Here is a 27,722-nt window from a genome sequence, read left to right on the forward strand (position 1 = left end):
CCAGCTTTGCCACAAAGTAGTGGCTAGTGAGTTCTAGGCTAGTTTGGGGACAAAGAAGAAGTGTAAACTGAAGTTTGTTCAGCTGGGTAGTACAGAATAACAGCTAGGGAAAGAGGTGCCTCAGGCTGGCAAGCAAAAATACTTAAGATAAAATGTGGAATGTTAAGGGCTTGGACCTGTGAAGAAAGGCTAAGAGAACTGGGGTTGTTTAGCCTTGAGGAGAGGAAAAGGCTCAGGTGGGATCTTCTCAAGGTATGTGAACGGGAAGGGGTAAAGAAGGCAGAGCCAGGCTCTTTTCAGTGGTATGCAGTGAATGGACAAGAGGCAATGAGTTTCCAGTCCACAAAAGAAACTTCTTTTTTTAAAAAAAAAAAGAAAGAAGTATGGTGTTGGTCAAACACTGGAACAGCTCCCTGGAGAGGTTGTGGAGTTTCCATCCTTGGAGATACTGAAATCCCAACTGGACACAGGCCTGAGCAAGATGCTGTGGTTGACCCTGCTTTAGGCACAGAGCAGGGTTGGACTAGACAATCTCCAGAGGTCTCTTCCAGCCTCAACTATTCTATGTTTCTGTTTAAGTTGTCCTATGCAAAAGAAAGTAAGAGAAGAGCTAAGTGATTCATTGGATGTCTACTCTGTCTTTCTTATCTGCTTCTTGGGTACAGGATGAGCAGAAAGGTTGAGGAAATGTGTAAGCCACAAATAGGAAACCTTGGCTTTCCTGGGTCAATATTTAACACAACTAATTTCCCCTTTACAGGATAGGGATTTGGAGAGGCTGCGTCGGAAATGGCTGTGTGCCTTAACAAAGCGTCAGGAGTATCTTGATCAGCAATTGCAAAAACTTGTTGGGAAGCCTGGTAAGCAAAATTCTATTAAAGGTAACGGTAGTGATAGGTTGAGAGACATGTTCACACACTTTTTATCTTAATATATGGTAAAATTTAGAAAAGAAGTTAATGGAGAGTTGAATCTCTGAACTCCCCAGTAATTTGCTTTCAGTGACACTAAAGTTAGAGAAGCCTATATAAAGTTGTTCATTGTTCTTGTACACTGTGCGTTTCTTCTTCGTGTGCTGAATTTCTGAGCAGAGTGGGCTTTATTCTATTATGGATGGTATAAGAACATCAACCCATGATAAAGGCACTGAGTAAGAAATGCTCTCTGTTGTCCTGACTGACATGCTGCTTCTCCAGATAAAACAGAAGATGATGCAGATCGGGAGGCACAGCTTTTAGAGATGAGGCTAACACTCACTGAAGAAAGGAATGCTGTAATGGTTCCTTCTGCTGGCAGTGGGATCCCTGGAGCTCCAGCAGAATGGTATGAACATACATTGCCATACGCAAGAACGAATGTAAAAATGATGCATGGTCTGTTCCTGGCTTGGATTGTTGCCATTTTTTTGCTTTCCTTAATCTGGCCTCTGTACACTGTATGAGCAAAGTCGTTAAAATTAGGCCCCTTGCTTACATTATTTTATAAGGCTGTATATCTGAAATCCAGAAATGCTATTTCGTAAACGATACTATTATTGATCAGAGTGTAATTATGACCTTCTGAAAAAACAGAATCAATATTTATTACCACTGCACTTACCATTTAAAAAAATTAGCCAATATGTTAATTACCTAGTTCATTCACTTAAAAGGCTGCTCCATCATAATAAAAATGCATCTACAGGAGCATTTTGTTGCACTTCTGGTTGGAGCGCAAAGTCTGTTTAGCCAGCAAGTGTTCCATGTAATTTTCTAAACATTAAAAATAGTAAACTACCCTAGACAGAGATTGCCGTACTGTAGCAGCTGTGAGTAACAACTGCAGATAAGGAAGCAAGGTTGTTTCACTTCAAACCTCTTGTCTTCAGTTGCTTTCAACTTTCTGAATTTTTTTTCTGAGCAAACCTTTAACAGTATTTATTGATGGAATTGAGTGTCATGGATTTTAAGCTGAAGTTTGTTAAAGCTAGTACTTCTGAAACATAAAAATGGCAAATGCTTGTTGGAAACACATCAACTTTCACATCAAAGTGTTTGACTAGGTTTGAAAACAGTAGAGCTGCAGGAAACCTACTTGAGGAAGAATCTGTTTTGAACACGTTTGCACCAGAGGAAATGTTCAGTATGATTCAAGCACCTTATATATTACTTAAGACTCCAGCTTGTTCTTGTTCACCATAAAATTCATCAAGTTTGTCATGGGATGGCTACAGCCCTTTTCGCAGCTAAGATTGCGACAAGGAGTCTTAAAGTCTTTTGTGCTTCCTGTCACCTTTTTAGTTCCTTATTAATATTGTGTAGCTTAGAAGTGGTAGGCCATGTAATATTTCATTTTAAAAACAAATAAAACACCACCTATGTTACCCTTTCTTCCATGATATGAAAGATGCCTTAAATGGCAGCTTTGACTCTTAAGCATGTGTGTTTTGTAAGAAAGAGTAATAACTGTGTAGTGTGGCAGCATCGATGTTAGTTTAAAAACTTTGACACTGGATTTCTGATTCTCCCTCTGCTGTCTTCATTTCCATTACTAATGCAGAGGGGTTTGCATTTAATAAATGTGTGTGTCAGAGTAAATAAACTTAATTTTGCTATTAGCATTTGAGAGGGAGAAAACATTTCTAAAAGCAGAGGTTGAAGAATATAATACTTCTAAGAGAGCTGGTATAAAAGAAATACCAATCTAGTTGAGTCTCAGAATCTGCAACAGTAAATTAAAATAAAGCTGTTTGACAATGGTCTGGCTTAAAATTACAGTTGTACTGAATGTAATGTACTATGGGCTTGTATCATAAGGTACGTGTGCTAGGTAAACCTGTGTTAGTTTAAATGCCGCTATTGTCTCTGTCTTACATTGTAGGACTCCTGTGCCTGGTATGGAAACTCACATTCCTGTTATTTTCCTTGACTTGAATGGTAAGTGTTTCTTAAAATGACAGTACTTTGAAACAAGTTTTGTACAACCAATGACATTATAGAATTTAAGCAAGCTAATAAAATGAAGAAAGGCCTGGAATGGCAGGTAGATTAATTTGAGAGTGCACACTTTTCACTGAAACATACTCTTTAATGTTTCAAAATATACAGCATTATATATGGAAGGAACCATAAGTTTTAATAATCCAAATATTTTGCAGATAATAAGTAAAAAAGAGTAAAATGAGTACACCTAAGGGAGTGAACAGCAAAGCCAATGTAAAGAAAAAATTACCGTGGGGAATGTTCTTTCTGAGGTCTCACAAGGATATGGCATTGATGCTATATCCTATCATTTCTTTTCTGATGACTTAGAAGAAAACATGAGGTCACTGGTAATAACATCTGCATATCAAAAAAAAAAAAAGGCATGATAAGCTCAAGTTAGTTTTACAGAGTATGATCATGAGTGTTTCTTTAAACAATGTATGTTTCAATACATCCAAATACAAGATCCAGTTTGAACAATGTATTTGTCAGATACTTCTACCAAAGATGGGAAATTGTAGCCAAGAAAGTGGCAACCCCTGAGTAGTCCAGGGAGCCAACAGTTCCTAATCAGTTGAACAAATTCTTGTTAAGATGTTTAAAAGAGGGTTAACACTTATATTAGAAGCATCAGGTGAGAGTGGGGAGGTGGCATTCTGCCTGTTGTGAGGAGGTCTTTGCTGCAATGCTGTTGAAATTTATGGTTTGTTCACCTCAAAAAGCACACTGATATCAAATGGCTTCAGAGAGGAGCTAGTTAATAATTCATTCATGGTGAGGGACTCGAGCCAGAACAGTTTGAGCTTCTTCTCGAAAACCAGATTAAGGGTTTGTTTAATCATGATCTGAACGTACTGTATTTTTACTTGTTCAACCAGCAGCTTATCTTTATTTAAAAAAAAAACCACCACACTACCTACCTAATACCGAATGAGCAATGTACTTAGTGTGATTGAGCACTAGTGCTGAAAATACACCTGTGGGCAGGGAGGGGATGTTTATAACCGGGGGAGATTCCCACACAATAGAGGACTTTATAAGGCACGCTTGAGTCTATGTTACCCAAATTTTTGTGCACGCTTTCTGTATAGAAATGGGATTCTTTTTGAAGTGGAACAATGCAGGCAGTTTTTCTTTTGTAGGTAGAATGTAAGTAGCCAAGCTGGGGAGCTAGTGATGAAAATGTGAATTCATGACTTGCTGGATGTTTTTAAAAAGGATAATTGCTTTGCGTCTCCTCATCTTCTGCATTCACTTTTCTTTCTAGCTGATGACTTCAGTTCCCAGGATAACCTTGATGACCCAGAAGCAGGTGGGTGGGATGCTACTCTTGTTGCAGAAGAGGAGGAGGAATTCTTTGAACTGCAGATTGTGAAGCATCATGATAGTGAGGTAAGCAGAGATGCAGACCAGTATAGTTAGTTTAGGATTCTTTTAATTGTTCTTTTTATATATTCAGATGTGAAAATAATGCATCAAAGATGGCATACAAAGGATACAACACTTGTTTCTTATATGATTGACTTTGTGTTTTCAAGGAATATTTGCTAGGAGTATAACCATGATTTGAAAAATAATAAAACTCAAGGATCTTCCTTCATCTAAATCCAAGCATTACAAAAGCATGAGGTTCTAAGTTCACGTTTAAGAAAACCCCTGAGCAAATTAGAGTATGAAAGCCCCCAGCTGAAAAACCAAACAATCCTAACTGTTGCTACAATTAACATATTTACCTCTGCATTGTTACGTTCATTATACTGCAGTTTGCCACATAGCTCATAGTTTTACAACTTTACAGTTGTTGGTTTATAATTTTTGCTATTAGGTTTAGAATCTCTGATTTATTTTTTTAACTTAAAATTTTGCTCCTTGCTCTGAAACTTATTTCCTTTTGTATTTTTAGAGGAGCTTTATTCGTGATTGTTTTGGTAGTTTTTTTTGTTCTGTTTTGTTTTTAAAGCCTGGAAAGATGGCTACCAGGCTGTTTTTCTTATGGCTTGAAGATAAACCATTGAAGTCTTCAGTAATACTTATATTTTAACATTCAGGAAGAGAAATTCCAGCTTTTGCTGTATTGCTAGAAATATTTCAGCAAAGTTATTTCTCAAATACAGACAGGAGAGTTTATGTGGTGTGATGGAAGATTTTCACTGCAATCTCTGCTGCTCTCTGGTTTCTCTCAATAAATTAGGCCAAATGGTCCTGTAGTTCTGCATATTTTATAATTTATTTGCAATGATCCTGCGTATTCAAAGATCTTTTTTTCAAGAGGAAATGTTCCAGAGTTTGAGCAAGTTGGCATTTTTAATCCCAACGTCTTCATTTGGCAAACTGATCTTGATTTTTAAATGGCCTCTTCTAAAGCACAGGGATTTTTCTTCATAGGGAGTGAAATGGAGAAGCTGACTCTCAAAATTTATGTATTATGTATTTTTGTTAATTATGCTTAATTAATTACAGTTAATTATACACCTAATTATGCTTATTAGAGGATACATTTTTTTCCTTTGCAGGTGAAAGCAGAAGCCTCATGGGATTCCACAGTCCACGACTGTATCCAGCTCAGTAAAGGAACAGCAGCAGATGAAAGAGTTTACCTTATTGTGAGAGCCACTGTCCAGCTCAGCCATCCTGCAGAAATGCAATTAGTGTTACGCAAGCGCATTTGTGTTAATGTGTATGGCAGACAGGTATACCTTTTATAATCCTCCACACTTTCACTCTGCCCCATGTTTACTATGGCTTGAAGAGGGGAAGGCTGTGATTTGTGCAGTGTGCTGCTGCTATGACTCTTATTTTCTTGTATCTACCTTCATCTTTGCCTGAATGGAAGCACCATATCAATGGCATGCATTGAGTCTTTAAGCTGCCAAGTAATTTTCATAGTATCTTGTATATTGTGGTTGATAATGCAGCCTTTTTTAAAGGCTGAATGGCATCTAAGTACGAGAGATTTGGTATTACTTGTATTAACTACTAAGTGTTTTATCCCCAATCACTGGAGAAAGTAGAAAGAGTTAACTTCTCATGAGCTTGGAGTTCATGTTTTGCAAAAACTGTGCATCAGAAGAAACTTGTGTGTTTCCCTACTCCTACAGTATGAGTTACTGCTAACCGTTTCTATTTATGCATCCAGATCTGTAGAGATAAACAAGCAGTAGTTGAAGCAGAGGTCTCCTTGTGTAATTTGTCAAAATTAATCACTCTTGGTCTTTTATGTTTTCCAATTGGCTTGTGCTTTTAGATAATGTGTAGGTGAAAGCAGGATGTTTGATAAATGGAAAGCAGAAGGTTGTCATTCCATTTGCAGAATCATGTCCTGAAAAATATTTAATTCTTGAGAAAGATGGTGAGGAAGAGTTTGTTCAGCGTTGTCTCAGAATCCAGCTTCCCCTAGCAGTGATAATGACAAAGCAGAAAGCCTGAATTGTTATTCTGTTTGCACATCTGTAGTTAAGATCTGAAGCAAGAGCAGAAGAGGTGTGGTCACACCCAGAAACCCTGTAGGCAACTCTAAACTGCTTTTAGTGCTAGAAATAGAAGAACTACAGTTCTTGGTGCTTTGATCAGGCAAAAGCTTTTTCTCAGAAACAGAACAGTGAATTTCGCATTGTATAGAATGGAAGAGTGTGTTCAATAGATAAATTGAGCATGCCAGTAGTTACAATTGTGTTAAGTCTTCATCAACTGTGTTTTCTACAGATTTAGTCAATGATGTTTTTTACTTTTATTTGACACAGAATTTTGGGCTTTCTTGCTAGGTTTCTAAAAATCCTTGTCAATAACCTTTCCCTGGTGTTCGTCTCAGCAGCATCTTTGAATGACTCATCTCTGCATTAATTCAACAGTCCAGTTCTTAACCCTGCAAGGCGCCAAGTCAGCATAAACAATGACCATGCCCCCTTAAATCATTCTTCATAACGATCTCTTTGGTCAAGAATGTAATGCCTGTACTTGTCAATATTCAAGACAAGTCACCTAGGGCTCTACCAAAAAAAACCCACCCTACTTCTAGACCTAGCAAATGATTTGTGTGCTGGTTAAGCAGTCACCTTGCAATGAAGGAAGTTTAATACTTTCTCTGTATCTGAAATACAGACAAGCAAATGATTTGTCTCCCAAGTTAAAATCTTTGACTCTTACATATTTATTGGCTAGTCTCCTGGGCGTAGACTTCTTTCTTTGTAAACTGTATTTACTTCAGTTGAAATATGTTAAACCATGTTTTCCTTAAAGCAAGAAATATTTTCCTTTTTTTTTTGCCTCCCCACAGGGTTTTGCACAGAGTTTCCTCCGAAGAATGTCTCATCGAAGTTCCATTCCTGGCTGTGGTGTCACTTTTGAGATAGTCTCAAATATTCCAGAGGTGAATAAGAAATCAGAGTATCTGAAATTGGCTAAGAGTCTCTAACTTTCTTGATTTTTCCCCTATTTTGAGCATGTTAGCTCTTGCTGCTGCAAGCATAAACTATGGTTCTTATAAAAGAATAAGCATATTCCTTTACATCCTGTGACTTAGCAGCAACCTATGTCTTACCAGGGACACAACATATTTTGTTGAGTGAACATCTATTTGCTCGGGTCCTTGAAGAAACATTTTAAAGAGAGAGAAAAAGGAGAATAAAGATGGGTAGGTGAAGTGCCTAATGTAGGGAGCATGAGAATATGTAAAAAATAACAACTTGGCATTTTTTAAGTAATGTCTTTATGCAATTCTTGATTCCTGAGCATATTCCTAGTTAGATGATAATCCTTTCCTTCCAAACAGATGCTCTATCAGAACACTTGTAAAAACATTAACACATGAAGAGCCAAAAGTCTGATTGCTGCCTGATTCTGTCTTTTATGTTCTGCTGTATTTAGCACTCTGCGTTGAAATGTTTCTCAAGCAATGTTCTATTTTTTCCTTGCAAGTCACTTGAAATTTTGTTTTCCTCACAGGATAGATAATGCCCTGAATGTGTTATCAATTACAAAATATCTGAATGCAGCCCTTTTGCTAGTCAATGTCTGTGTCTCACTGTAGACTCTCAAAACCAAAAAAAACCAAAAGAACAATAACCATGTATAGCTTGAGATGTCTGTGACAGTGGTAGGAGCACCCATGCAGTTGGCATGGCACAAATTCTTTCAATGTAAGGAGGCTTATATTTAGAAATCTCCAACAAGACATCTGAATCTGCCCTGAGCTTAGGGGAAAACGATGTTGAATCTGTCCTGCGTGTTTTAAAAATGCATTTTTTTCAGGACCGATGTGGGAGATTTTTATTTTATTTTAAAAGGTTGTAATTTCTTTTTGTCTTCCTAGGATGCTCAAGGAGCTGAAGAGCGGGAGGCACTAGCGAGGATGGCAGCAAATGTTGAAGATGCAGCTTCAGCTGACTCTGAAGCCTATATTGAGAAGTACTTGCGGAGTGTGCTGGCTGTGGAGAACATTCTCACCTTGGATCGTCTGCGCCAGGTCTGTTTTTAAGGCGGTAGCAGACAGCAGAGAATATGCTTACTGAGAACAGTGCAGGGCAATGCAAATATTCTCATAAGTGCATACAACGGCTAACAAACCAAAAACACCACTTCAGTGCATACCTCAGCCTTACAAAGTGTGTGTGTGGCAAACATCCAAAGAAGCAAATGTAGCTCTCTTCACAGAGATGTTCTCACTCAACTACCTGCAATATGGATGGACGGGACTGGGAGCTTTATATTAAATGCACTATTATGGGATCCTTTGTTTGTTTTTAAGACGATGCAATGCTAATTATGGTTCAGAAAAAGTAGTTGTGTGGCATTAGCTTTTTCCTCTCTGAAGCCTGGGCTTTAGTAATGGGTTCTGAAGTTGCTAGTAGAATTCTTGTCATTTTTCCCATATTCTATGATGAAGTAACCAAACCTGTTCTGTCAATAAATAAGACATTGATTGGGTTAATCTTAAGTACTGTAACTTGATCTGTTTACCAGGAAAAATATAGGAGAGAGAAACATTTATTGAAAATTGTTCTTCTGGATATAAATTATGCAAGCACGAAAGAAACTTATGCAAAACAAGCTAGAGGATGTGCCTGTCCACTATAAATTAATGGTGAAGTGTGATGCAGTCTAAGTATTGAAAGCAAGTTTCCCTGTCATATATAAGTAGTTTAAAGGATTAAAATAGGACCTCAGCTAGGAAAGGGAGTCTTAGTCTTCACTTCTGTAACCGTCATCTCCTAGAATCAGAACTAGCTGTAAAATCCTACATGTGCCAATCAGCAATATACTAGATGTTGAAGTTTATCCACTCTTAATGCTTCTAGCCACGTTATGTGCAAGCTTTAGGTTACAGTAGACTTTACAGACAGGAGCCTGTGCAGTAAGGCTGTTTAGAAACATTTTTCTTGTACAGACAAAACTATCCTGGGATGACTGGAGCTTGGATTCTTGCAAAACAGGTATATTTTCTTTGTTTTGCTTCTCTATGATTGGCAGGAAGTTGCTGTAAAAGAGCAGCTAATGGGAAAAGGAAAACTCTACCGCAGGAGCCTGAGCTCTCCCAATGTGAACCGGGTGAGTATTCTATGCTGGCATCTGCAGTATATTGAGGGCAGCAAGTCCAGTCTTTCAGCTACAGATCCCTATGATGCCAGAGTCATGGAGCATAGCAATAAATTTCCTTCAGTTTGACCCTTCTGTTTGTCTGTGCTATTTGTAAGCATGTAAATTGCGAAGAGGAGACAAAATCTGCACATATCCATGCTTTCATCATACAGGCTAGAATGCTTGAAAGCACCCCCATAAATCCAGACTATTTGAAAAAGCAACATAAAAAGAACTTATGCTTTTTTTTTTTTCTGAACTCTGGAGGTTTTTTCATTTAGCTATCAAGTTGAAGATTCTTTTTTCTTTAGAAGATTTGAAAGCAAGTTACAAGTATTTACTGAACTTAAACTTTTTAACAGTGTTGTGCATAAGAAAGATGAGACTTCTGTTGTCCAAAATTTGGAAAGAAATCCTTTGATAGAGCTGGTAATCAAACTTGTCAAATTCTGGCTCTTTCCAGGTCAATAATCGGGATTTTACCTTTCATCTCTTGGATTTCAGTTCTGCTTTAACTGCAAAACTATTTATTTTCACCTTTCCTTGTGTTTGTCAAGAGGCATATTTATCAGTTGTTTAAGTTTTTGTTAAGAAATAATTCTGCTTGTCTTAACTATTTCAGCTTTCTGGAAGCCGCCAAGATTTAGCACCCCCTTATAACCTAAGCAGTAACCGGGTAAGTATCTGAAGGTCTCCTGGGAAATCTTCTGTAGAAAAAAGGCAGCTACAGAGGCTACACTATACCAGTTACAGCAGCAGAAGTGGGAAACACTTGTAAAAGATGGGGCACACCTATGTGCTTCTTGTATCCTTGGGACTGTTCCTAGGCCATAACTAGCTTTGGATGTGCTACACTAGACCTCTCTGTGAAAGTTCCCAGGCCTTTGTCAGTCATACAGCACTGTTGCCAACCGCTGTGGGATGTACAATGGCAGACCTGAGTCGAGCAGATGACATTAAACATAGCTGTCCAACACACAGGAGTGCATTTATCATCATGGGAAGTTTTCTCATTGTCAAGCTTCAGAGCTCTTCCGAAGCTTTCACCTGGGTGGATGCAAACCTTCTGGGTAAGGGACAAATCTGGGTTCATATGTAAGTTGAAGTTCACCTCTAGGACAGGATAGAGGCCTATGAAGAGAGTCTCTGACCTTCAGAGGGAAGCCAGCAGCCTTAATCTTGTGGTGGGTGATCATTCAGCCCATTACACTCTGTAAAAACAACAGTATAGATCAAAAGTATTTATTTTAAAAGTGAAAGATTAAATTTAAACTTATTTTCCAAGTCCTAGATAAACTGAAGGGTTTTCTCCTGATAGATATTCTGCCTAGTGAGCGTGTAGTCATTTTAAAAGGGAGTATCTAGTGATGACAACGCATTTTAATGCGTAATGCAGTTGCACGGAATAATAGAATTTTGATGTAGTGTTCTAGCATTGGTTGCTAAATCTGCTACATCTGTTCCGTGTAGAGAATGCTAAAATATGTGCAGGTGATAAAGTGCTTATAGCAACTTCTGTTTGGAGAGAACTGTGGGATGTTTCAATATTGTAGGTTTTTAAAGCAAAAATTAAATACCAGAGTTCTTAATGATTTCTGTTTTTCTCCTCCCTTCCCCTCAATGATTTCTCTCATTGCATATTTCAGAGTCCAAAGGTCCCAGAAGAGGTAATGCATTAGGTCCACCTAATGAGTGGGATAATAATTTTATCTCACTATAAAGTTTATTTGGCTCACTTACACGCTTTTACTTCCTGCTTTGAAGATGCTGCTGGTGGTGTCTCATTTGCATAGTACCCAGCAAATGTGTTTTTCCATTGAAAAGCCTGTCATTAATGCAGTGTGAAACTGGTACAAATGAGAGAAGTTTTTCCTTCTTGGGTGCATATTATGGTTTGTTACAGAGCTATAGCTATTTAATGCCATTTCTCACAGTTCTTTGGACAGGGTGAAGTTATTTCAGAAATGGCCCCATCTCAGAAAACAAACAAACAAAAACCCCCAAAACAGACATGAAAGCAAGCAAATATATGCCAGTCATATGTACATTAGCCTGGAGATGAGATAAAAGTTGAGAGTTTCTTCCAAATCTTTCTCAGGCTTTATGGCTTCAGATAGTTCAGTGTTAACAACTCTTGATTTCTATGAAAGAATGATTTTAAATTAATACTGGGCCAATGGAAAACATGTTTATCCTTAGTATCATGTTAAAACTCTCCGAGGAATGATGGTTTGTCCCCTTAGTTGTACCAAGCTTTGGTTACCCAGAGTTAATTGGTAGTGGTTTGCTTGGGGTTTTGCAGCTCTTTACCATGGTTGATGTAGCCGCTGACAAACACACTGTACTACTGTAACATGGAGCTGAGATTGTGTAGTTTACCTTCTTGCTTGCAGCATTGCTTCATTTCAAGGCACTTGTTACTCGGGATGTGGGGGGTGCAAATGCCCCTGTTAGAAATTTCTGGTTTCAAATGGATCTCTGGTTCAGTTTCCATAGGGAGAAGAACAAAAGCTTTTGTAATCACAATGAAATGTTAAACAAATTCTTAAATGTTCCTATAGCACACAAACATCATAAAGCACACTGGTGATATCAGTCCTCTCTGTCTTAGCAGAAAGGATCTGAGAATGGCTTGACAGGCGGAGTTTCAGCTAAGTTAGAAATCTTTGTCACTTGCAGAGAAATTTAGTGAAAAAGAACTCTTGTCCAGCAGTCATAAATTGTTATTTTACCAGGAATTTGGTTTTGTTTACAAGTGACTATAATCTAATCTCAAACAAGTGGTTTATTATATCATAAGAAACATCAGTCACAGGATAGTAACGGCATCCTGAACTGGGTGCAGAACTAATCTGTTAAGCGTGCATACTTCAGTATTAGTGGAAGCTCTCAACACACTTGAGAATGTTCGTCTCCTTGACTTATATTCTATTACTTCATTTTTCTCTCTAATTTTAACATTATTATTCCTTGCATTCCTGCTATCTTTACCATGGATTTTTAGCTTTGTGGAAAGGGCTCTTGAGTCTCATTCCTCTATGTAAAGCATCATTCATATTGGTCAAGTTATGAATGTGGGCACTGCTTCATTCTTCAGCACTATGAATAGCCAGGACTCATTCCCCTGTAAACAAGAATATTAAACAGGTTACAATAAGAAGTAAAGATGGTAGTGGTGCAACAAAATCAGGCAGATCAGAAGTTTCCCGAATTAGGACCTGGATTCATCTTGCAGCCATAGTTGAGTCTTTGTTGCTACAAACATGGATGGGTGGTCACACCCCCATGAAGAGCTTGAAAAGCCCTCCTCCAGGACTGGAGCAGAGGTGTGGGTTTCGCACATTTTGAAAAAATGTTAAAGAATTTCTCTGTGTACTGACACCACAGAGAGCTGTCAAAGAGCGTGATGACTCTCACACCGAGATATGCATTGATGTGAAATATTTAAGTCACCACTGGGATTTTTTAAATAATAACTCATAAGATTAAGCTACCTAGCTGGCTAGGAAGGCAAGGAGATGCCTTCTAAATTTACTTCAGAAGACAGTCTTGTGGATGTTTCATATTAGGTTAACAGGACTGCATTTGGTCTCTCCTCTAAGTTACATCTGCTTGCTTAAATGAGAAAAAGCCAATTTTTACTCCTGTTATCACTACAGATACTGTTATGGGAGAATGAGATGAATTTTATTTCCTTGCACATCAGCACATGTCAGGTAATGCAGGAGTATAGAGTCTCTTAGTGGTGATGTAAGATAGGGAGCTGGATTTTTTACGTTCCAGGGGGCTTTCATTGGAAGTTTAAAAATTCAGTTGACTTAAACTGGATGAATCAGATGCACAAAGAATGGAAGGGACCTCTGACTTGTTTTACTGGTCTTCTACAGACTATAATCACATACTGATTAAAAATTTCATGAGTTGTTTTTAAAATAACTTTGCACAATAGCCATTCCATCTTTGACAGTCATCCTTCCTTTCCCAAAGGTCCAGTAGTTTGTAGCTCAGAAGCCTTGTATCCAAAAGCCAAGTAAGACAAGATTGTGCCACTGTTAAGTTTTTGCAGGGAAAGGTTTTTTGTCAGGTTTTACTGGGAACCAGAGTTTTTTCACCAAATTGATACCGTGTAGATCAATTTGAATAATCTTGCTGTTCACGAGAACAAGTGCCTTTTGTCCCAGCTGAATGCTTATATGTAAGTGCTACATGGTCACTTTTTCCTAAGCCTTTTCTGAACTGCTAAAATAATAAACCACAAGAACTATTCATTTCTCTTACCCAGTGGCAGCTTTTTAATGGTCTGTCAACTTCAAGAAAAGAATTGTTGTCAGGTAAAGCCTACAGATGACTTAGGTAGTGATCACCCATATTTGCTCTAAAGATTTTGTGCATGTCAGTGCTGACCTGAAATAAATTCCCTGGTGTTTTCCATGGAGGATGTGTGAAAGAAGGGAAAGCAGAGGAGAAGAAGGAGAAGGTATTCTAGAAATAAAACACTTTATAAACAGCTCCATATCAAAATACATCAAGGGACATGCATTCTTCCGGTGTCTATTTTTGATTTGTTAAATTAAGTCACTTGACCTCTGTTTGGTCACTTGGCAGAGACTAAATATATTCATGAAATGATGGCTCCTCTGGGCAAATGATTTACAAGCTTCCTTCTTTTCTCTCACCACCCTTCTTGATAGAGATTCACAGCACTTAAATAATACCAATTGCTTAGACTTTAAGTGTAGTGAATGCACAAAGCAATCATGTGAGAGTGCTATATAACATGCATATGTGAAACTTGGGAACTTCATCAAGTTAATATAGTTAATAATTCTTATATTTTTTTCTTTTTGTGAGATTGAGATGGGTTATCTTTCAATCCAGCTTAGTAAAATCAATCATTCATGGACTACCTTTTGCCTCTGCAGATTCTTCGCACAACAGTTGACCCTTTCAGTTGTCTCCAGTATTTTCTTTCGCAAATGTTTCTCCACCTGTTGCCCTGATTTACTTACTTTTTAATGGTTTGCTGTCACCTCAGAGTTGAAGCTCACATTACCCGTAACAAATCTGTCCTTCAGTCTAAAATGATGATCTTTCCGCTCTCCCCAAAGCAAGCGTTTTTCAAAAACCCAATGCGTCCTAAGTATATGGCCAGACAAATCCTTTTCTCAAGTGCACATTTCTATTCTCAGGACCTTCATTTTATTTAACCTGGCAAAATATTTAAAATTATGTAGAAATGCAGTCACCCATAATATCAAGGCTGAAGCAAAATTTCCTAAAGATCCTAAGAACAAAGGTTTTCCTAAGGAAAAAGTCACCGAACATAGCCATTCTTTCTGTGCAAGATAAATATTCTGAAAGGGTTTTGCTTGGTTTCTTACCTACTCTGATTTTTTTCATCATTCTCCAAACAGGTCGAGAAAGTCAAGATACTTGCCTGAAATTATTTTTGTAGGAACAGTCAATGAAGGGAAGTTCTGACTCAACAAATTGTGATTCAGAAAATGATTCAGTTGCTCCTTACCTGCATTGAGTCAGTGTTCTAGTAAGCTAGAAAACTTTCCCATAATCGTCTTTCTGTTTCTTATGTCTCTTTGGTTTCCAGAAGCACTTAGACTTGGCCTATAGATAGAAAATTATTAAGACATGTCACCTTTTATCCATTTGTCTTCAGTAAGTGGATCATTGTCCTAAGATCCAAAAGTAACACTAATCAAGCTTTGTTATGTCCTCCTCCAAAAAAGAAGCCTTCGGATGCTTTGCACTCTTCTATAGTTCTTTTTCTTAACGAATGCTAACATCTGCCAGGCTGATGGCACATCAGACCAGAAGGCAAGAAAACGTAACAATATTTCAAGATTGTTTGAGTCTTGTGACAACTTCCCACCAAACAGTTGGGGTTTTTTTGGTTTTGGGGTGGGTTTTTTTTGTTTTTAAAAAAAACTTCTTCAGCACCCCGAGCTGGTGCATCCAAAAAATACTGAATTACACCAAGATATTTTCCCTGTCTGGATAGAGTATGAACTCTTTTCTCATGTTTTGGCTCTTCTCCTGCAAACTAACCCGTCAGTGGGAGCCAGAGAAGGAGACTTCAGGAAACATTTCATATCCCAAAGGGGAAGACACTTTGAGCATACTCTGAAGTCACTGGCTGTTTCCATGCTGGCTTTCAATGTCTGGTGCAGTGTGTGCAATGATCAAAATGGTAGGATAAGAAAGCAGTCTCTGAAGCAGTATTTTGAATGGGTATAAGTGGGACAAGACTGCATGCAGTAAGGCCACCATAAAGAAACCTGCACTAGTTGAAACACAAGACTGCCAAAGCCTGAATAAGAGTTTCTGGGGAGTGGAATAGGAAAGACTGTTTCATAGAAGCATTTTGTGGAAAGAATTTTCCAGACGTAGGCATGGCTTTTTGATGTGTGTAAGACATAAATGAGTTGCAGGTCAAAGATAATGCTTAAGTTGGGGGCTTAAGGTATGGGTAGAACAGCTCTATCATCCATGCCGACAGAGCAGAAAGCTTTCCAGAAGGGCTTAAACACCAAAGTCCTCAAAAATACAAGACTAAACAAACCCCTGGTGTTACTGCTAGTCCCAGCCTGGGTTATATCAGTTTTGACATTCAGGATGGCTGCCTCCAGTGAACTCAGACATCCGTTAGTCTTTAGGTATCCCAAATGTTACTTCACAGAAACAGCGCCTGTTGTCTCTACATCTAATAATATGGATGTTGGCTAGTAGAGGTCTGAAGACGGGTGCTGCTTTGCAAAAGTGCAAGTTACTTGCTATTCAAAGCAGGAGAGCTTCTGTGGGACTAACTTATAGATCCAAATAGAAACGATTTTTGCTCTGGGCTGCTTAGTGTGACCTTCAACCCATTGGAGAAATCTATTCCTCCTATCCTGGCTTATTTATTATTTGTGAAACATTCATGACTTCAAGTTACAGTTAAGATTAGTTTAGCTGCCCATCATTTTTCTGTTCAAGGTTGGATTATTTCCTTGCATCCAACAGTGTGAAGTTTCTTGAAAAGGCACATTTCCCCCCTCTTCCTCCAGGAAAAATACATGAAACTTGTGCTCTGGGATGTAGCAGGTCTATCCATCCCTTGTGACTCCTTTCTAGTATGTTCATTTTACCATCTCCTTCTGTTATGAAGGAGCTGTTCTTGCTTGTTCTTGTTGAACAAGCTTGTTCAGCTTGTTCTTGCTGAACAAGCAAGATTCAGGTACAAATACTATATAATCCAGACAAGTACAGGTATTGTACCAATCGTAGCATAACTCTACCAGAAGTGAGATCAGACTTCAGTTTGTATCGGCTTGGCTGCATCATCCTGTCTTTGCAGCCTCTGTTTCTGGAAAGGTGAAACTTTGCAGGCGTGTAGTCCTGAGGGCAGTGTGCTACCTGAACAGGACAATACTTTTCTGCAACACATTGAGACTTCTTGTAGTGTTTGAGACCAGATTCTTTTGACCCATAGACTCTTAAATGGATATTGAGTTGCCTTAAGGTCTCCTATAAATTAAGTAAGTTAGCACCATATAGCTTTATTGGAGTCTGCTATTTAGTAATGCAAAGGAACCACTTTGACAGGCACTGCAAGTGTGCCCATATCAGAAGTTTGGAGGACAACCACATGGATTTCAGTGCCTGCCTCTCAGCTCTCCACACCGAACGTGGTGCTCGGTTTGGTGAAGCGATGTGGGGTCTTGTATCCAGCTGAAACTTTCAGCAGACACGCCCTCTGGCCAGTCACCTAGTGTAACCATTGCAGACAAATCTGTAAACAATTTTATATATCAAGATGATAGGGTTAGGAAAAAATGATTTGGCCCCATAAATTCTTGACACTTGTGCACTGGTGTGAAATACTAGCTTGGAGATTGTTAGCCAAGAGACTTTATTGTTGAGCCAGCTTCTGACCTGTAAGGTTGAGATGAAGGTTGCAACACCGCAGTGGACCTTTGTAAAAGTGTGAGAAATGGCACCCCACGTTCCGAATGGTGTGTACCTCCCTTGGGATCCATGTGAAAACCCAGCCAGAGAATCCTGGGATCTTGGGAAGGGAGATGGCCTACCACCCTCTTGGTTGCTGTTTCTTCCTACCTTATCTACACTCAGGTTCTTGCAGATCTGAAAATCATCATGTTTCATCTTCACTAACCATGTCAAAACTCTAACCTGTCTTTACTTAATGTTTTTCTTGGCTCCTGGTATCCACAGCTTGTTGGCCAGGCTGTTAGAAAAATTGCAGTACTACAGTTGTTTCCTCTTGATCTCATCAGCTCATCCATTCTGTGACCCTAGGCACCCTAGACCTAGGTCCAGCCTTTAGGTCTAAGATCGTATTTCTTTCCTTGTTCCGAGCTCTGTCTGTCCTCACCCCTTCTCTCTGACACTCTACATCCAGACTTCACTCATGACTGCTTCCAGAGTAGATACACAACATACTTAGGAATTTGGGGCAGACAATACTATTTTATTTTCACCTGCTTGTAATGTACTCAACTTCCCAAACACAGCTGTATAATTGAGTGAAATATTATAGCTTTAAGGTCTATAAGTAGACTTTTTCTGTGCCTTGATGCTGAGGGTGCTTATCTTTGCAGGACTGGGTGTTTCAACTAAAAGTGCCTCTGGGGAAGGGTTTTTCCTCAGCTCTGTGCATTCTGAATTTTGCAAAGGGGCTGTGAAGGCTGGCATGGTATGTAAGTATTGCTGTACTCTTGCTGGTCGGCTAACTTTGAAAAATAAAACTTTTTTTGCTCTAGGGCCGATGGGAGAGTCAACAAGACGTATCCCAAGGTACCACAAATTCCAGTAGAGGCATTAGTCCATCTCGTACCTCTCTGCCAGGCTCTGGGCAGCAAAACCACTCTCCTGATCCGGGTAAGGGCTTTCTTAAAGCTAAGACAACTTTCCCAAAAATGGAGTGAAGTTACTGCAGCTTCTGAATGTCAGTTAAAGCTGAGCTGCTTTCAGAGGTGCAGAGAAATTTCTTCTCCAGAGCAATGTCTGTGCAGTTGCCTCTCTGTGAACATTTAGCAGTTGTGGCTAAGCTACTCAGACTCTAGGCAACTCTAACTAGCCTTTTCTTTAAATCTGATACTAGTTCTGCTAAGAGGCAAATGCCACATGTTTAAAGTTTTCTGTATCTCAGTAGTTCAATTTCAAAAGCCAAAAGTTAGCTGGCCTCAGAACATGCTGTTACCTAAGTAAACCACAAAGACAGTAAGGCTACTAATGTTTTAGAAAACAAGCAGCACTGGAATTGGATGGATGTTAAGCAGCTGATGTGCCTACTATATAACTGAGAGCGCGGAGATACACAGTAGTGATGTTTTGTACGTCTATCTAGGTTTTCTTAAGGGAGAGTAGTGTAGAAAAAACGGCAGTATGAGTAAGGAGAGTTGAATGCCCCTAACATTGTTTCTTAACTTGAATCTTCCCATCTTCTGCTTCCAGTAAGTTTTGTAATTGTCATTAAAGTTGTGTGTTTTATGGATGTCCTTTTTCAATTTTGCTTCTAGATTGGTGGGGGTTTTTTCTGCTTCTGCAAGTTACAAAGCATTTTATGTTTCCAGTTGCAAATGACAAGCTTTTTCACACCATGTGATGGAAAAAAAATTTCTGTATACTGAGGCCACAAATTAAGACCTACCCAAATACACATGTCCCTTTCAAAGGAAGAACAAGCACTCAGTGCTTTTCCTTGGCTAATGCTTTGACCACTGGAAGATGTAATCTTAGACTCAAATGATAACATTTTGTAATAAATTTGTTTAGGGGTTTTGGCTTGGTTTTGGTTTTTTTCCTTTTCCTTTCCCCAAAGCATAACTGTTCTCATTTTTTAATTTTTCCAACAGGTATTGGTAGCCTTGCTGCTTCCTATCTGAATCCTGTAAAGTCTTTCGTGCCTCAGATGCCAAAGCTGCTGAAGTCTCTCTTTCCCGTTAGAGATGAGAAAAAGGGCAGGCAGACCTCTCCTCTTGTACAGCAGGTAAAAAATTGAATCAAATAGGCTATGCAGTAATATTGGTGAGTGCTGTTAGACTTGCTGGCAAAATGCTGTTTTATATGTTGTTGCAGTGCAAACCAAAGTAAAATCTTGTGATGCATTTCCCCTCTGTTCTGTCCAGAGATAGTGGAGCTGTTTAAACTGATACACTCAGCCCACTTGGCTTTTTAGAAGTGCCGAGTACGGTACCAGCATGATTTATGGTAATACCACTTGGAGCAACAATGGTAAAATTTATGAAGTGCACTTAGTGTTGTTTGTGTATTGCCAAGTGGAAAATGTAATTCTATTTTTAATTCGTTATTTCACATGCCATTCCCTCCCACCCCTCACCCCAGCTCATGTCACCTTTTACCCTCTTCTGCTACGTACTTTGGACAGTTGCTTTTGTTCATTCTCTTGTCTATTCCACATGTCAAAGAAGCATTTGATTTTCTTTTTTTTTTTTTTGTTTTTGGATGCTGTGCAGCAAAACTCCACCTGCTCCAGATGTGGCTTCTGTGCAGTAGATAACGCATGGTCAAGCAGACTAGAAAAAGCTACTGTCTTTTAAAGAAAACAGATGAAATACAGAATCCCTTTATAAATAATATTATCTCCTTTATTTGAGAGGCTGTAGTTTATTTATAAAGGAATAGTCGTCTATAGTGTGAGTTTGGAAGATTTAACAAACTGTTATGAAGATAAATCTGGAGCCAGATCTCACTTGTGAAAGTTTGTGGAAATCTATGCTTTGTCTATGCTATGTCTGTCCGTGCTTTGTTAACCATCCAGCTAACTGCTATCACCTTGTTCACTTGCCTGGGGTTCTGGAAGCACATTACCTGTTAACTTAGGCCTTTCCTCACCTCTTGACGTGCAGACAAATGTTTTAAAGGATATCTTTCTCAAAACAAAGCAAAACAAACCCTAAAATTCCCAAGCAACTATTTTTCGTGGTTGGATCCCGACATTCTGTTCCATTGTTTGCTACAGCTAAACTTGCTGTTACAAGAATGTCCCAGGACTACAGGAAGTTGTTTTGTCATTGTAGAAGTGCAGTGAAATATTAAATAAATAAATAAATAGAGTAAAACCAAATACACTAACACTTAAATATTTTTAAAAGTAACTTATGACAGACATAGCACAAATAAAAATAAGGCAGGTTTAAAATATTTTTAGTTTGTGGTTTTATTCTCTACAAAGTAATAAAAGGAGCAAGCTTTACTCCCATATATTATCTAATTTAATGCTTTACATTTTCATGTTGTCTTTTGCTTACAACAGCCTTAGTTTTGAGACTGGACTTGTATAAATTTACTCAGCTATGAAATTTAGAGGATTAAAATTAAGACAGTGGATTTCTTTAAAGGTATTTGGGTATCAAAAGATGCAAATAGGCGCTCTTTACAATTGCAGTGAGAGCCTTTCACAACTTCTTGAATTCTTACCAAATCAATGAGAGCCGAGATTAGAAACAAGGCCTGATTTCCTGCCTCTAGTCTAACCACCTGTTCCCACTCCTTCCTACTTTCAAGATCAGACTTGCATTATTTGTCTTGAAGTCAGTTTTTAAACTACAAAGACATCTTTTTTAAGAGATTTTAATTTATTTTATGGATTACTATGAAAACTCAAGTAATCAGATCATGATCACAACAATTTTTAGTAGGAGGGAATGCTATTTCTGCTTTGTTTTAAAAAAATAAAAGCTAATGCATAAACAGGAGTGTGTGATGTTTTAATGCTTGGTTGCATTGGAGAGCAACCTAAGTTTTTCCATGACTGCTGAATCTGTGTATTAAAATGAAATCTTGAAATTATTTGCTACTTTAGTTTTGTAATAGAACAAGTCAATTGTATTACAAATACACATCACTGGCTCGAGAGGTTTATAGATATTCTTTGCAGCTCTATCAGTAAGGAAACAGAGCTTCTTCACTCCTGTTAGCAATCACAGTGCACAGAAGAGAGAGCAAAAATTGAAGGAACTGCTACAGAATTAGCTACAGCTGCTCCTGTGCAGCACAAAAAAAATAAATATGTGCTGTTGTAGCAAGACTGGCTTTAAGATCATAAATATTATGTGTAGTAATCTTTCTTGCTGTTTCTTTATAATGGCCTGATGATGCAAATGTGGCCAGAAGAATTTAAATGGTGGCAGTGATGAATGGCTATTGTACTCAGTGGACGATGGGGCTGCTATGGGGGTCAGTGTTTGGCAATCAGCTTTAACACCTTATCGCTAACCTGCCAGAGCGAGACAGCAAGCTTAGTAATTCTTGCATAACTGTAGTAAACTACGCAATGGAGAGGACACAAAAAACGGTATTTCTGAGTCTCAGAAAATACGGAACAACACATCTTAGTTCTGTGGAAGAATAAAACTTTGATACACAGTGGCATGGGACATAAATGAATGTGCAAGGTGAAAGTAGGTGGTAAACTACAAAAAGGATAAGGGAGAGGTGAAGCCGAAAGGATTTTTCAGCTGTAATTCCAAAGGAATCTGACCCTTAACTGGGATTTGCTGGACTTTTGTGGCTGTAAACAATTGGGAGAGCTAGGTTCAGGAATAGAAATTACTAAAGGAATGCTTTACAAAGAAAATGGAAAGATCTAAATCATCCTTTCCTGGCTAAAAGCAAACAAGCAGCTGTGTAATAACAGGTTTTTGAACATAAATACCAAAAAGCTAAGTGGATCAGTTTATTACTTTCTCCTGGTTCATTGAACAACTTCAGCGGAAGAGAATTTCGAAAGTTCTTGTCAAGCTCCCTTCTCAGTGCATATCTGTTGCATTGTTTGAGAGTACTTAATTATCTAATGTCATTAAAACCCATTCTGGAAAAATGCTGGTGAACCATCTTGAGCTAGATGGCTGGCCCAGCTGTTGTATTAAATCTCCAATATGTTATAGTTAAATTATCAGGATTAGATGGCTGTACATCTCTGCAGAAAGCATCAGATTTGTTTCGTTGCGCCTTGTAAGCAGGGTCTTATGGTTAAGTTGATTTTAGTGCTTTTGAGCATCCTTTCCAAGGAAGCAGTACTTAACCTTTTTCCAAGTTTATAACTGAAGGTAAGTTCATCATGACCAAGCAGCTCTCCAAGTGGATGCGTTACTGAATCTCTGATTCTGTGCAAGTAAACAGAAGATGGAGTTCTGATCACTCATTCTGAAAATACCTTTTTTTAATTTTAGCAGCCTTTTATTTCAGTCATACACTGTTGCTTAGGCTGGCATCAGCCTTAAAGTAAGCAAGCACATACAGAAGTTATCTTAACAAAATAGTCTTTCCCAGTGCTATTTTTATTTATAGTCAGTGGTTGCCTGAGTTTCAAAAATGCAGAGACATTCCAGTCAAGGTGGTGGCAGCTAACAAAATTGCTGTCTTTGACCTTCTGATGCAAGTTTAGTAACTAATCTGGAGAATAATGAACCGCAATTAATGAAATCTGCTCTCGTATTCAAGTGTGTTTCTCAGACAGCACATAAAATAATTGAAAGAACTTCCTGCTCTCTAATTAGTTAGATTGAATTAATTTGGCATAATAGGATTCTTTATGTAACTAGCAGAACGGCTTCCGATGAAGCTGTTTATGTACCTAAAAGATTGGTTTCTGATGAAGCTGTTTATATACTTTTAAGTTAGAAATGCCTATTTTCTCCATTATCTGATGCCTTTAAATTAATTGCCAGTAGTCTGTAAATAAAAAAAGCCAGCAATTTAAACCCTTTTGGATTGCTGGAATTGCTTTTTATTTTCCTAGGCTATTCTTTAATAAAAAGCTTAGTACTGCAGTGTGCAAGATTTAAAGCCTTACCCAACCTTATTGCTGATGGGGAAAAGTTGAAAATACTTGTGTAAAATATGCAGGTGAATGGAGAATCAGAGTTTCATCTATCTGTGCTTAATTATATTACGTACATGCTCTTGAAGCTTGTCTTTTTTATTAACATGCTGAGGCTTTCATAGTGTGCACCAAGCAGAATTACTGTTCTTTACCTTATGACCCTGTTGATCTCCAGGAACTGCCCGTATAATTACATTTTAGGGCATCATTGGGTGCTGACATTAAAAATGTACATATTAAATTTCAGTTTCTGTTTTTTGACATTGCTGTGGCAGAAGCACATTCCTCTGACCAATGTGCATTTGGTAAGTGCGTTTTGGTCACCTTCATACTCGAGAGCCTTGTTGGGTGCTCAGATGTCTTTTTGTTAGCACATGGCTTAAATGAGAGATCTTGAGTCACAGCTATTGTAAAACAAACAAACAAACAAACTCTTTGAATTTCCATGTGCTAATGTAATTAATTTTTGTTTTGTGGTATAGAAATGCAGCCATGTGACACATGGAGAAGGGCAGCTCTGAATTTTTTCTCTTTCACCTTCTGATGCAGAAGTAGTAATTAATCTTAAAAAATAATGAAATGCAGTTAATGAAAAGCTATCTAAATGGACAAAAGCCTTTTTCTGGCAGTGCATTAAAAAATAACAGTTTCATGGATGTGCATGGTGCATAGTATAATTGCTAGAACTGACATTCCTTAATCAAATGTAAATAATGTGGCCTCAGAGAACCTTCTTTAAAATCTTGAAGGCTTTTTTCAGAGTTTCAAATAAAGAATCATTTGGATGCTATAATCAGCATAGCTCAACAGATCCTCTGTGGCCAGCTGAGTTCATATGTGTCTGCTTCTTGTGACTGAGTTGTTAGTGTTTTGATTTCTTTCTGAGTTCAGTTTTCCCTATCATCCTCATACAAATAGTTTTTAATAAGAATGAGTATGGAAAACTGGCTTTTAACTTCTTAGAGCAAACCACTGAAACTTCTTTATGAACTAACTTGAAAATGGTTATGAATTACCCTTCTAATCTGCCCGGACCTAGGAATGAAGTAATTTAACTGCATAGAAAATGATATGGTTAATTTTGCATAAAGTATATTAGAAATGTGGAATTCAAAATGTTATTATAGGCTGAAATGTTCCATATATGGAAGGTGGAATAAGAGGGGTTTGTTTGGGTTAATAGTTAAATGCACAGTGTCTTTAGAGAAGAAAACAAACAAACACCAAAAAACCCAACAAACTAACTTGTACTGGGTTTCAGATCTCCTTTTGGAATGCAGGAGATTTTCTATCTGAATGATTAATAACTTTAAAATTATTTTAAAATTGAGGGCAGAGAGGAATATTGTTGGGGGGGACCTTTTTAAAATGGATTCAACTTTTTTGGCTATGTACTAGGGGATTCAGAATTCTTACTGCATTGCTGTGTATGTCTTGTGAAAGTATTTTATCCCGTGTGCTCAAAACTGATTGAACTCTACATTTAATGAAGCAACTGTTATGCTCTGCTGCAGAAGTTTCCAATAGCTCCTTTTAAATGGTGATGTGAGCGTAGTGCTGTCAGTGTGACAGTCCTTGAGCTCAGTCGTTCCTATCTGCGGATGGTAAAGCATAGACAAGAGCAATGGAAGTTTTCTGATAATGCCTTTTAGGATTGCATTAGCTATAACCTTGGCTAGACGATTTGTGGAGCTGGGAGGATAATTCTTGTACACACTGGCCCAGTCTGTTCTCTTAACTGCTACTGAACTTTCTGCTTATTGGGTGTTAACTTTGAAGGATTTTCATCCAGTGACGTGAAGCAAAAGGCTTTGTACTGAAGTCATCAGTCACCATTGTCAGAGGCATTTTACAAAATGTTTAACAACATAGAAATACCAAATGTGTTTTTCTGAGCTCATTGAAGAGACTGCCATTACATACATGTAATAAATGGTATAAAAAGAGTTCGTTTAGGATTCATTTTGATGCCTCTGTAAGTGGGGTGAGATACATGTTTGCTTTGTCTGTTCAAGCTCACCAACATACCAGGTAGGTCTCCAGATTACGCTAACCACTAGTAATTTACATGGCTTTTGGTCACCTCAAAGTATGTGCAAACTGACCTCTCATCTGACCAGAAAATACGCACTCTTAGAAATTCTTAGACACTCACCGCACAGAGTAGCATTTCTCAGGAAAGAGACAATTTTTGTTCTACAAAGATTCAGAGACACTTCAAAGTGAATTGCTTTTATGTTCTCTCTTACTCCATATTTTGTGAGCTGGGTTGAAGAAATTGTGCCAAAAATTGTCACGTAAAAGGGTCATGTTTTACCATTGGGTAAATATATATGTCTAGTTTTGCAGTCGCTATCTACAAACATTTAATGACAGAATTTGGCTCTCAATGCAGGAATATTTTTCATCCAGTAAATGTCTTCACAGATAGTCAAACACATTGTTTTCAGTATGCCCCCCAAGTAACTTGACTACATTTCATAACAAAGATTTGTTTTAGTACCCTTACTACCCCAGTGAGGGTGTTTCTGCCCATCTGTTTCTTGTCAACACCAAAGTTGGGCAAGTGCCACTTCTCATAATTGCTTTTTTCTCCATGTTTTTCTAAACAGTGCTTGGCAAAGTTCTTGTAGTTTTGAGATTTGTCATCCTTTCAGGAGGAGAACTTGATGAGGAGTGATTAAAGTGTAACGGTTCTCTTTCTTTTGCTATTTGATATCAACTGGATTTTTTGATTTCATGGATTTACAGGCTGTAAGACTGAAGGTTTTTGAGAGATAAAAAACCGAAACAAACACTTGCCTCTGTTTGTTTGTTTTAAAGGGAGAAAAGGAAATCAAAGGAACTGAGAAATATCTTTAAATACTTTTTCTTATTCCAGTTCTGAGTGCTTATCTCTGGATAATAACGCTAGACCTCAAAGCACTGCCCAGAGACAGCATATATACTGGGAGAAAATGGGACAAAAAGATCAAATTGTATTATGGTGCCAGTGTGGGAGCCTGGTGCTGGCTTTAGCTCCTGATACAAGGTCTGCTGAAAAAGGTTGTTTCCCCTCCTATATCAGATCACAAACAGTAGTGTGGAAGCAACAAGGACAGTGTCTTTCCTTTGCACGACCTTTCTGAGATGCCAAAATGCAGTGCTTTTAGCATTGGAGCATGGAGATATTTAACTAGGATAATTTGAATTCAAGAGCCTTGGCTTCTCACTGAGGTTCAGCTGCATCTCTGCAAAAGGTTTAAAGTGCTATGTAAGTGCCTGCCTAGGGATTAGCCCTAATGCCTTGTAACTATGGGGGGGTGGGGGTGGGGTTTTTTTTTTGTTTGTTTGTTTGGTTGGTTTTTATTAAAAGGTGATATTTAATAGCTTGGCTTTGCAGTCCCAAGATGGACCAACCCATGGTTCAAAGATGGTCGAAGAGGAGAGAGTAAGTGTTCTGCCAAATACTCTGCTCCCTTTAACACCATGATAAGCTTCTATTAAACCTAAAATTTGCAGAGTTTTCTCATAAGAAAGTTAATCCCTCTGTTCTCTAGTCTTTGTTAAAGTGAAACACTTGGCTGCTAGGACAATCAAGTTATCCTTGCATGCCTGAGTTAATACTTAGGACGAGTCAGAGTACTCACACACCTCATTGCTCTAAGCTATCCCTGGACTCGGCCACAAGGCAGTACTACAGTCATTCTCAGGTTAATACTTTTGTCTTAAAACATTGCCACTTTATTCCAAAGGAAACTGAACTTCTGGAGTATGAGGTATCTGAAAAACCATTGGATCACAAGCCCTAAAGATGTGTTTATTTTTAAGCTTCATTGATTTGTTCTGGTTCGGGTCACCATCTGCTTCCTGGAGCCCCAGTGCATGTCCTAGTAAGAATCTCAAGATGCTAATACCTTGTGCACCCGAAATAGAGCCAGTTTGCTCTGAACCCCGCTTCAGTGGTGTACTTTCTGTTAGCAGGTTTAATGACGAGCAAACCCCTCCTTTCCTGCTTTCTTTTATTGAACCAAAGGTTTAATGTGTTTTAAAAAAAATATTTCGGTCCACTGTGAACCTGTTGGGGTTTTTGTCTGTCTTTTGTCTTTTTATTTTTTACCTTGAACAACCATGTTTTTATTTAGTCCCTGACAATCTGTATAAATAATAGCTGTTCTTTTCTCCCATGTTTATTTCTTTTGGGGCAGGATTAGTCATATTCTTGCTTTACTGTACTTAGAAGGGATGCAAGAGAAGAGTACTTCACTCTTCAGCTGGAAAGTTTCAGTTCTTTAAACAGATTGTTGAATTCGGGAAATAGCTGTCTTGGAGATGAGCACTGC

At 38.3% G+C, this 27,722-nt stretch overlaps 1 protein-coding gene across 5 annotated transcripts in view; it reads left to right on the plus strand.

The window, feature by feature from the left end:
• KIF13B (kinesin family member 13B) overlaps nucleotides 1-27,722 on the plus strand; it is a 129,763-nt gene that overhangs the window by 90,484 nt on the left and 11,557 nt on the right. For 3 of the 5 annotated variants that reach the window (XM_049819205.1, XM_049819206.1, XM_049819209.1), the window contains 12 exons: nucleotides 761-860; nucleotides 1,197-1,323; nucleotides 2,860-2,915; nucleotides 4,231-4,355; nucleotides 5,477-5,653; nucleotides 7,237-7,329; nucleotides 8,272-8,424; nucleotides 9,429-9,506; nucleotides 10,159-10,212; nucleotides 11,183-11,203; nucleotides 18,314-18,431; nucleotides 19,409-19,542. In XM_049819205.1, coding sequence (XP_049675162.1) covers nucleotides 761-860; nucleotides 1,197-1,323; nucleotides 2,860-2,915; nucleotides 4,231-4,355; nucleotides 5,477-5,653; nucleotides 7,237-7,329; nucleotides 8,272-8,424; nucleotides 9,429-9,506; nucleotides 10,159-10,212; nucleotides 11,183-11,203; nucleotides 18,314-18,431; nucleotides 19,409-19,542 — 1,236 coding nt within the window. The remainder of the gene's footprint in view (nucleotides 1-760; nucleotides 861-1,196; nucleotides 1,324-2,859; nucleotides 2,916-4,230; nucleotides 4,356-5,476; nucleotides 5,654-7,236; nucleotides 7,330-8,271; nucleotides 8,425-9,428; nucleotides 9,507-10,158; nucleotides 10,213-11,182; nucleotides 11,204-18,313; nucleotides 18,432-19,408; nucleotides 19,543-27,722) is intronic. The other 2 variants (XM_049819207.1, XM_049819208.1) reach the window with 1 other exon arrangement.

The sequence above is a fragment of the Accipiter gentilis genome, chromosome 16 (genome assembly GCF_929443795.1).
Source record: "Accipiter gentilis chromosome 16, bAccGen1.1, whole genome shotgun sequence".
NCBI lineage: Eukaryota > Metazoa > Chordata > Aves > Accipitriformes > Accipitridae > Astur > Astur gentilis.